Below are 10,734 nucleotides of genomic sequence, written 5' to 3'. Positions count from 1 at the left end.
AGGTGATCAATCAGAGGTTCAGGCCGTGACTCAGCAGTTCCCATACAACTTGAAAGTCATTCTTCCATCTGTTTTCCTAGAAATAAGCTAGAAGGCAGATAGGAAAATGTAAACAGCAAGTGGAAAAGGAATTGTGAAGAAACTGCTGTAGATCTGGCTATCTGGAGACCCACAGCAACCTGCTCCAGATGAGCATTGTTTATAGGAATGGTCCTCACTCACGTTAGGTTGGCAACCTTTTGATCAACAGTGCTAGGTACTGTAGTAGGCTTTCTTGTTTGCTTATTTCGGTTTGTTGGCTTGTTCTTCCTTGTGGATGGGCCCTTCTCCTTCCAGGAACGTCCACACTCTTTTGCTTTTTCCTGAGCACATAAAAGAACAAGTTGTCATTCAGGGCTTATTAGACTGAGGCATTAATCTCCAGCAGTAGCAACTTCATTTTAGGCGTAGAGAAGTAGTCTGTCATCCTTCAACGTTTGGGCAAATAAATTACTTGTAATATAATGACCTCACACTATTCAGTGCTGAAGAGGATTAAATCCAGAACTTGTATGTGAGATTAAAAGACAAACTGTAGCCTCTGACGATTACTCACATGTAGAAACTGTGAATACTTTGACTCTAAGCTTGAATTCTTATGGAGCATAGAGTGAAGATGGTAGTTCAGGTAAATTTGTGTGGCATAATCAGTGATGGTCTTGGAGCTTCTGTGAATGATCTGAAAAATGCATCATGGTACATCTTCCAGGTGTTCACTTTGTGTCTATAATGGATTTGTTTGGAATCCTTCTCTGGTAGAAAGCTTGTATGTGGGAGATGGAGAAACTGCAGTGAGAAGAGGCAGGAGTGAAATAAGGGTATGTAACAGCTTGCAGATAAGGAACATCTAAATGGTTTAGGACTGTCTCATTTCTTTATTTTATCTGGGAGAGAGATGAGGAGTGAATATGACAGTGGTATCCTAAAAGAATAGCAGAGAGAGTGAAGAGGAAATGAGTGCTTGTTCTTCTAGTACAACAGTGAAGGGGCACTGTATGAGTGTTCTAAGCAGGTATGGTTTTCAAAAACTGACAAAAGGAATGAATTAATTAGGTAATGTCGTGGAACTCCTTGTTAAGTAATGCTGAGGATGCTAAGTGTCCACATCAGGTTTTGAAAAGTATTTGTACAAATCCCTAATAGGGAGATCCTGTTGGCTTCTATGTAGTTACTGTGATGATCTCTGCAGATGTTTGGAATGCTGATTACTCCAAGCAAAGGCAGTGTTCTGAGGGAGTGCTGCTGATGAGTTGCATTGCTTGCTGTTGAATTTTTCTAGGTCTTTTCTTAATCCCAGTTGGATAAGGTTTGTGCCTACAGTGATCATTTGTCCATTTTTGCATTCTTAGAACGTTGAGTTGAAGATGGGGGACAGAAATGACCTTGTCATACAGGTTGTATTCTGATGTAGCACCAATAGAAGTTGCTGAAATGTAAGAGAAACTGTATGCTTCTTTTTTTGGGGGCAAAGGAGTGAAGGGAAAACACTTCAAATAAACATGAGTTGACAGTGCTTATGCCTTTGAAAATCTGTTATTTTCAGGCACACTGCAGAACTTCAGCCCCTTCGTGCCTGGTTGATGCAAATAGGAAGGCATGGACAGGTTTTGCTATTAGTATCTCTGTGAAGAGAGATATTCTCTTATGATCCATTCTATCATACTCAGTTTCCAGTGGCTGCATTTGGCTTTTGATGTATGGAAAAGCATGTGCATGCTTGCAGTGACTGTGGATGTTTGCTTGTCTTGCTGTCTTCTGAGAAAGCTGTCTGAAGCCAGTCAATCTGTGTGTTGATTCTTGTCATCTTATTTGCCTTTGATTCCTGTGTAATCCAGCATTTTGTGTAAGGAACGCTTTGTTCTCCAAACTGTATTACAGACAGTTGTTTTCTTTTACAAAAGAAGCTGCTTCATTTGTATATTAGGATTTATTCTATGAAATTGAATGAAACACGTTAACACTCTTTAAAAAAGGGAGTTTCTTCTATTTGATTGCTGAGAGAAATCTTTGGCATGAAGGGAAAGGAACAATGTAATATGCTAGTTTGTCTTGTGTGCAGTCTTTGATAAACGTTTATCTGTTATAGAAACTTAAAACCTAAGTATGTGCAGTACAAATATGCAAAAAATATCTTTTATACATGCAGCCTTTCCTATTCTCTGTAAATATCATACGTCCATATGATATATTATCTAAATTTTGGCATTTATATGGATACATAGTTTAAGATACTGCTTTTTTCCTTAGTGGATGTTCTGTGTGGTTTCCAGAATACAGGAGGGTGGTCTGAGAGGTGCAGCATATGATGAGTTTTATTTCTGTTAGTCAATGCCATGTGCTTAGGAGTAATTCAGACAAATGGAAGAAAATCACAGCAGTTTTCACTGGAAGACCTTGTGAGCTTATGGTGCTGAATTGGCATTAAAAGGTGAAACGTGGGCAATACCTACAGAATGTGCCTGCTGTGTTTGTTATGAAGGTTCAGTTTCTCCCTGGAATGTGTAAGCAATACACATTATAGTAGTATACACAGTATAGTAGTGCATTGGCATGAACACTTCCAGAAAATGGGTCAGATGCAAGTTGTTGAGTTGAGGAAGCGTGCTAAGTGTTTGACAGCCCAGTGTTTGCACTTGTGACTCTACCACAGCTGTCAGCTTCCTCTCCAGCAATTGGTTGTGTTTTCAGATCTCTGAGCTGATAGGAGTGAAATTAAGAAATGCTTCCTTTCCAAAACTGCAATTGCAAAGCATTACAGTCACAGAGTAGCACAGGCTGTGGTCTTAGCCTTAATAACCTTTATTAAATAACCTTAAACTTAATTTCTTCATCTTCTTAAGATTGTTACTCGGACGATTTTAGAAACTATCCTTCCATTTTCTACCACTGTTTCCGTATCCTCATCTAAATAAGAGACTCTAAGTGCAACATACGTGAGGATGATGTGACTGTAGAATAATCTAGTTGCATTGTGGTTGAGCTCTGCATTTTCATTCATTTCTTGAAACAGATTACACTGTTTTTAGGAACAGTTTTAGCAACTGTTAAGTATGTGCATGTCTTGGGAAATTTTTGGTTCACATAATGCTTTACGTCATGTGTCTCCTAGCAGGTCTTAGAAATTTTCCTGTATGTTTTGTTGTTTGAATGACTTGCTGGAAAATAATAAACAAACAATTGCTGTAATCAGTGGTATTGGCACAGAGAGAATTTTGAAGTACCACGTTGTTCTGGTGAGTGGTTTTTTGATAAATCATTTTTATAATTGTTTGGACAGTACTAACAGAAGTGAGCATTGTACAGAGATGTCAACACGGCAGAGGTAGGCTTTTAAGCAAGAAATCAAATGTCCCAAGGCTGAAAATAGCCTATCTGTTGTTCTTTGCCAGATTTCATTTTAGTCCAGATGTTTTCAGACAATTTTCATTACATCAGATTGTCTTTTCCAAATCTAAACTGAAAGGTCTTTTGAATGTGCCACGGAGGGTTTCCTTTTCATAGCATCAGAAATATTTGTCCCCATTGTACGCAATGTAAGCTTTTCTGGAGGGAAATAAGCATCTTGTATGCTTTGAAAGACGTTAGTAGCTCAGCATTGTCAAGGTGAAATAGCCATGTGTGCTGAGTGACAGGCTTATTATTGTGAGCTAAATAAATATTGTTACTTTTTCTTCTTCCCAGTGAACCAGTTGAATGTCTTAAGTGTTATTTTGTAAACACCATCACAGTGACTATTGTGTCATCTCAGAATTATCAGGGGAGGGATTGCTGTGTATGCCAGGTGTAGAGCTGTACTTATATTGTGTCTGAAGTACTTGTGGATATGTGAAGATACATTCTTAAGATGTCTTCTATCCCAAATGAGTATAAGAAACTTATTTTGGTTGCTGTGGTTTTCCTTAGCTACTTTATGCCATTAGATTTGTGATGTCTGGAACACTGATAATATATTAAAAAAAAAAAAAAAAAAAAAAAAAAAAAAAAAGAAAAAAAAAAAGGTTGTCATCAACACTCATGAGAAACTCTCTGAAATAGCTGTAGTTAAATGTGATGACTTTTGAATGTCAGTTCAAAAGTTGTTAGCAGATGATTTCAAAATCATAGTGGTATTAAACTTCTACCTCATTCCCCTCCCGCAACACAAGCGCTCTGGGGAGGCAAAAGATTGGGGTGAACCTGGGCACAGATCTTTTTCATGCTTACCTAATAGCAGTTGGTTAAAAGATGGAGGTTTTCATTTCTGTAGGCTCTGCTGTAGAAACAAGACAATTGCCCTTTTCAGCTTGTTGTACTTGCCTAGAGAAAATCGTAAGCATTTGGAAAGCTGTCTTTTGGTCTTCTTTACAGGAATCTGCCCTTGCTTTGGAAGTGGTTGTGGCTCTTCTGTTCAGGATAGGACTGCTTTTTAGGAATGTACAGGTGGAGTTTACTTGGAGCTCATGGCAAATCAGGATTCAGGTTTCACTCGTTGACAGTAGGACAGTGGCTGAGTTTAGAGTACCAGTATTGTGAAGTATGAAATGTGTTAAAACCATTAGAGGGAGATGCAAAAATATTCTCTTCCTTTCTCTCATAAACGATTGTATTTTATCTCGAATGCTGAAAAGCTTTAAGAGCAAAGCTGCTGCTGTTAGGGATGATACACCTGAGAGAGCATTTCAGAGCTGGATTGGCAGAAGACGTGAATGAGGCTTCAAGGAAAAAAAATAAACAAAAATGAATTAACCTCTGTCTTGTTAGCTGTCTTATTTTTTCCTTTTGAAGTGTCAGTTGGTGGTTTTGATAAATGTCAGAAGCATTCTTTCTCTCAAATAAGATTCTTCCTGCATAATCTGGTTCTGTGTTGTTTTTTTTCTTCCTCCCTCCAAAGATTACTTGGTCTTTTCTCTGGTTTCTAATCGGACAAGTGCTCAAGAAATGAAATGGATTTGACATCCAAATGTGTTTTAGGTCTTTAGGTAACTGCTGAATTAGTTCTGTAAGGGAACTAGCTATAAGGAGCCAGATGTCAGTATATTCTTTCCTGCAGCTATGTAAGTTCATTAATTTAGTAAAACAGAATCTAAACAAAAACATGAGGGGGTTTGTGTCCCTCTCAGCCTTCTCCTCCTGACTTTGCTACCAGAGTTCAAGCTTGTTTATACGTATAATTTTTTGCCTTATGACAAATAGTCTGTTATGCATACAGGTCAGTGGGCTGCAGCCTAGTGTCTCTGTCTGTTTCCAGGTATGTCTGTAATTTAGGTGTGTGTTTAAATGGATTTCATCTGTTCAATCTATTTCAAAGAAGAAAACTCTTTCACATGGAGTATGACTTCGAAGCTTTTTCCCTCCAGGTGTATTTAGCTAATATTAGTTTTAAAAGACATGTGATCAGCACTTGTTTGTATTCAGTTTTTGTTTTACATATGATCAGCACTTGTTTGGGTTCAATTTTTGTTTTAAGTTCTCTTTCCAACTGTTTTAAATAACCTACTGAGTCAGTTTGTTTTCAGGATTCTCAAGCATTTGAAAGCATGTGTAACAAGGGCTACGGGAAGAGAGAGAATGCACCTTGGCAATCTGAGGCTGTTTTAGTCTTTGGTAAAAGACTCAAATGTAATAGATGATGACTTGATTATTTCACTGACAGTGAGGAGCATGTACAAAAAGCATTGGACATCTGTACGAGGCAGGAGAGCGAGCAGATAAGTACTGGCTGTTGGGGCATTAAGGGAACAGGAAAACATTTCACACTGCACCAAGGACTGGCTGTGGGATTGCTTAAATATATTTTTCTATAAGCATCATCTTAAAGGAAAATGTTGCTATGAGTGGAGATACTTCAGGTTGTCTTGAACATCTTTGGAATACACTTAGCAATATTTGAATTTCCCACTTTTTATTGAAACGTTGTCCTTATTGAGAAGTGGACACGCTCATCTTGCAGACAGCTGAGCTTTTATCTCAAGTCAGTGACAAGGAACCTTTTGGAAGACAGATGGTATGAATGGGAGGGGAAAAGCATTTGAAATGCTTATGAATAGAAAAAGTCTGTTGGAACACTTTGGAAAAGTCTGAGAAAATCATTCTGAGTTGTGTTAGGCTTGATAGCTCAGATTCACACCAGATTCCTTGCATGTGGCACTGGGCAAGCCCTTCTCTTGGCAGAAGTGTGAGTAGCATTCCTCTGGTCACATCTTTTTAAGTTCTTCTCTTTGAATTGCAAACTTGAAGGAGTGTAGTAGTGTTGTCTAGGTAGATTATCCATGCACCATGCTGCACTTCTGCTTGCAACTGAGTTTCTTAGCTTGAAAGTATTCATCATGTGCATCTTGGTGTTGTGTAAAAATAGAGAGTGTTTAAGACAGTCTGAAGTTACTGAAGAAAATAAAGTATTCTTGAAATTAGGGGAATGAATTTACTGTAAGTACAAAGAAGTTACTCCTTTTGTCTAATTCATTAATTGGAGACCATTACCACCTGTAACCTTATGACTTTGAACATTAAAATAATTAGTAAGGCTGTTACTGGGAAAGCAGCTCAGTCGAGTAGCTGTAGTGCAAACAAATGAGTTCTAAGCTCAGACTGCGCAGTGGCAGCTGGGAAGGAAACAAAATTCAGAAGGCTGTAATCCCTTAGAATGAGAGGATCAGAAGTCTCAATGAATGCCTCTTTTCCCCCCTCTATCCTTGAGAAAGTGGTTCAGTTGGTCATCGTCCAGCCACAAAAGGATAATGTGAGGAAATAAAAACAAATTGAGAACATTAAGCCACTGCTGTCCTAGCACATTGCTTTGCCTGTTAACCTGATTATTCTGCCTTCCCATGTGATAGATGGAGATGTCCAAGCTTCTGTTCTGTATACATAGCTTGTTTGGTTTGATGAGCTGTCAGATTTAGATTTAAACTCTACCATGGCTATCAACCCGTGCTACCTCAGATTCTTCTTACTTGAACTGTCAGCCATGCTCATTCATTAAATTTTGGAGGACTAGTTTATAGTGACAGGTGGCCATTACTTACAGCAGTGTTTAGTCGAGCTTCTTTGCTGCACTATAAATGTTCATTTTGCAAAATCGCAACGCAGGTTTGGCCAAGAGCTCTCACCTGTGCTGCTGCTTGAAGAGCCATTTGCACCTTATGGTTTGGAGCCCTAATGTTATTTTAATTGTTAATTGTTTAATGTTATTTAATGATATATATATCATGTTAATTTGTTCAATCACCCCAGTGCAAATGCAGTTGAAATCACCGAGTGATTTCTTTGGAAAAAGGCAGTTTGTGTTTTCTAACTCTGATTCTATGTAGCTTTTTCCTTAGAAATACCCACTCTGTATAATCAATGGATATTAAGATGTTACAATCACAAAATAAACAAGAGAGTGAAGTAGATTATGATAACAAAAGAGAATAAATGGAAGGTTTACCCTTATGTTGGGCTCACCACAAAACACCAGAAGGAGGGATTTCCAGACAAGATCCATCCCCACTGGTAGCCAGCTCTTCAATAGGCCTAGGAGCCTGGCTCCAGCCCTTCCGGCAGCACAGCTGAATTGCCTTCACCTGTGCTCCTCTGGCTGGCTCATGGCTCGCCTCAGGTGGTCAATCAGAGGTTCAGGCCGTGACTCAGCAGTTCCCATACACCACTGCTTTTATTTCCTTCCTAATTTGTTTTTGCATGATTGGAGGGCTATTAATAATTTAAGATGCAAATACTAAGCATTCAAAATTGAAATTCAGTCTTTTAACTTTTGCATAGTTATAACCATTTAAAAGATTGCACGTGTTTGTTTTGTTAAGATGCTTGCTTAACAGCTTCACACCAACTACACCACTGTTTCCTCAGTGAGAACAGTTGCCTTTGTACTCTGCTGACCAAGGGGACTGCCTGGTTTTCTTTCATGTGCCCCTGCCTTGCACCACATCAGTGTTTCAGGACCTTTTGGTAGGCTGGTTTGATTTGCTAATACAGTGGAACATGATCCCTCAGATTATTATCCTGTGGGGTTAGCAAGCTGAAGGATCTCAGGAACATGGGGTGGATGTGTCTGGGGGTGAAGAATGGCACATTGCTCTTTCAGCACCAATAAATAAGGATATGTAATATGACTCCAAATATGCTGCATTTTAAATCAGTACAAGTTATTGCTTCTGAAGAGTTTCTTTCTCAAAAAATCTTTATTCATTTTTGTGACCAGGTATCTTTGTGCTGCTGCGAGGTTCTCCCAGGTTAGTGTTTACATGGTGGAACATCTATCAGGTGGAGCTTCTGGGGAGAAGTTAAAGCTGTGCTTAAATAGGAGAGCATTCAGAATCAGGAGTGCTTAGGCTTCCTGGTGTTACAGCTAGAGAAGAACAGAGGTGAGAGTTCCTTGGCAAGGTCTGTGAGCTTAGCACTCACATAGATCATCTTTATGCTGTGGGATGTTGTGATTTGTCTTGTGGTAGTGTAGCCCTTTAAAAAACAAAACACAACAACAAACACTCATTTGTTATGTAGATGTAGGAATAATCTGCTTGAAGTACTGTGAAAATGCATCTGAGCATTTACAGTCCCAGATTTAGATGGATTTCTAGTGGATATGTAGTAAAAATAGTGTGTAGGAATAATAGCATTAGGAAGGTGAGAAGAAGCAGCACAGTTTAAGTTACAAAAGTGAACTTCCTAGTTGCGTGTTCTGCATCAGCTGAGCAGTTCCTGGCCCTACTTCTGCTTAGGGAAGAAATTGTCTCATACTCTTGTTGTGTTGTCTTAAAAGAAGCATAAAGAAAAGGTTGAAGCCTTGACAGTTCTGACAAAGTCCGGTGCCATTGTGTGTCACCAGATAAGTGATACTGCATATTCTGTGGCAGTCAGCAAAGCATGGCAGCCACTATTTATATGTCAGTTTTAAAAGAGAGGAAGCGTTGCCCAGAGGGGAGAGAATATCAGAATTTGACAGCCCAGTAGACATCAGAGGTTAAATGTCATCTTTTGAATAGGTTTAACTTACATATTCATTTTATTTATTGAGGTCTGAATTTCAGGTTCATAATACTGATTTTGTTTCTTTCTGGTACTTAAAAACATTGTATCTAAGAACAAAAAAAAGTTTCCTGAGCAGAAAGCAGATGATGGTAAAGATGAGGTGGTTGTTTGCAATATCTGACCTGCACTATATAAAATGTGAGTGCGTATGCAGCCAATGACGGTAGAAAAGAAAATCATTTAACCAAAGTGTTATGTTCCTGCTCAATTAAGTATTTTTCAGATCTTTTAGGCTTGCTGTTCTTTGGAAGTTGTTGTTTCAACTTAAAATTTCTGTATATCCCCCTGAACAACATACACAGTGCATGGGAAGTGACTGTAGGTACTGGCATTGTTCTTCTATTTCTCTCTACACTTCCCTGCCATGTGTTGTTTGTCCTTTGAGAGTATTTGTATGTTGTTTTTTTGTTTGTTTGTTTTTAAACTTCCTGAGCACACTTAGTCTCTTTTGTATCACTTCAGATAGAATGGAGTAATGCAGAGGGATGCATCCTTAGTTGTTTCAGAGATCTTGGAAGAACTGAAACTGTGGGCCTTTACACAATGTTTCCGGCTTGTATCATATGCAGTGCAGTGTGCTTTACTAAGTAAATGTCTTATTTTCCTTTGGTTGAACTCAGAGCTGGCGGCTGTGACTGAGAAGAGAGATTCTGGGTCAGTGCTGACAACTCTGTGTGCTTTGGCAGCCAAACATGCAACAGTGGGCCTGACAGTGTAGGATGGGAGCTGAGAATAAGGCTGAGGAGCTTGACATGACTAGGTCTTGAGTGTAAAAGCTCCAAGAAGCATTCTGAAACCTGGATGTACCTGTGCCTGTCTTTTAAGTGCCATCAGTTCTGGAAACACAGGTTAAAGAAAGAAGCTGAAGACCTCGCAGCTTCAGCATGCAGGAACTTGAGGCTGCAGCCATTTTCATGTGTGAGCCAGTGGCTCTGGATTTTGGGGGAATGTGATGGGGTGTTGCCAGGCTTGCATGCTCTTACAGCATCTCATGTTGCAGATGCTGAGGACCATTGGTCTGACACAGCAGTGTATCCTTAACAGGGCAATGTCATAGATGCTTGCCTACTTTATCAAAGGAAATTTAATCCTTTGAATGTTTTAGTGGTAATGTAATGATTTATATTATTTATGTTGTGAACATAATTTATGTGAAATTTTTTTTATATTATGAAATTCATTAATTGTTTTGAAGAACATAGTCAAATAAACTTAAGATTCCTTCGTAGTACATTTGATCACATGCTTTCTCAGTTGCAGCTTTTGAGAGAAAGTTGTTCCTGTACTTCAAGCTAAAGGGCTATTGGTCGGTAAAATTCAGTGAGATACTGTGATTAAAAAGTTGTAAGCATTTGATTTGCATTAGGCTAATAGGGTCTTTTTCATCTCTTTTGAAAGCTCTGTTTTCAAAACCTTCTTTGTACATTTTGTCATTGTTGAGTTTAAAAGCTTTTTAAAATTGTTGTTTATTTACTGATTTCCCTTTTTAACTAGGTTCTTGAAGATGCAGAGGCCCAGCATTTATTCCAGTCAATTCTTCCTGATATGGTCAAGCTGGCACTCTGTCTTCCTACCATCTGCACACAGGTAAGCAAACACTAAGCTAAGTGCTCTCAAGCAAACCAGTTTTTTAGCTGCTGGGAGGATGTTTGTTATGATGTTAGCAACTTTCTAAACACAGTCAAA

At 38.8% G+C, this 10,734-nt stretch overlaps 1 protein-coding gene across 1 annotated transcript in view; it reads left to right on the top strand.

Moving 5' to 3' along the window:
- PARG (poly(ADP-ribose) glycohydrolase) overlaps positions 1-10,734 on the top strand; it is a 60,191-nt gene that overhangs the window by 15,721 nt on the left and 33,736 nt on the right. Inside the window, exon 8 of the mRNA XM_042862952.1 lies at positions 10,543-10,635. Coding sequence (XP_042718886.1) covers positions 10,543-10,635 — 93 coding nt within the window. The remainder of the gene's footprint in view (positions 1-10,542; positions 10,636-10,734) is intronic.

Source organism: Lagopus leucura, unplaced genomic scaffold (assembly GCF_019238085.1).
Source record: "Lagopus leucura isolate 7727_CA_CO unplaced genomic scaffold, USGS_WTPT01 Super-Scaffold_739, whole genome shotgun sequence".
Lineage (NCBI taxonomy): Eukaryota > Metazoa > Chordata > Aves > Galliformes > Phasianidae > Lagopus > Lagopus leucura.
Note: the sequence above shows the minus strand (reverse complement) of the source record. Positions and strands in the feature narration are given on the sequence as shown.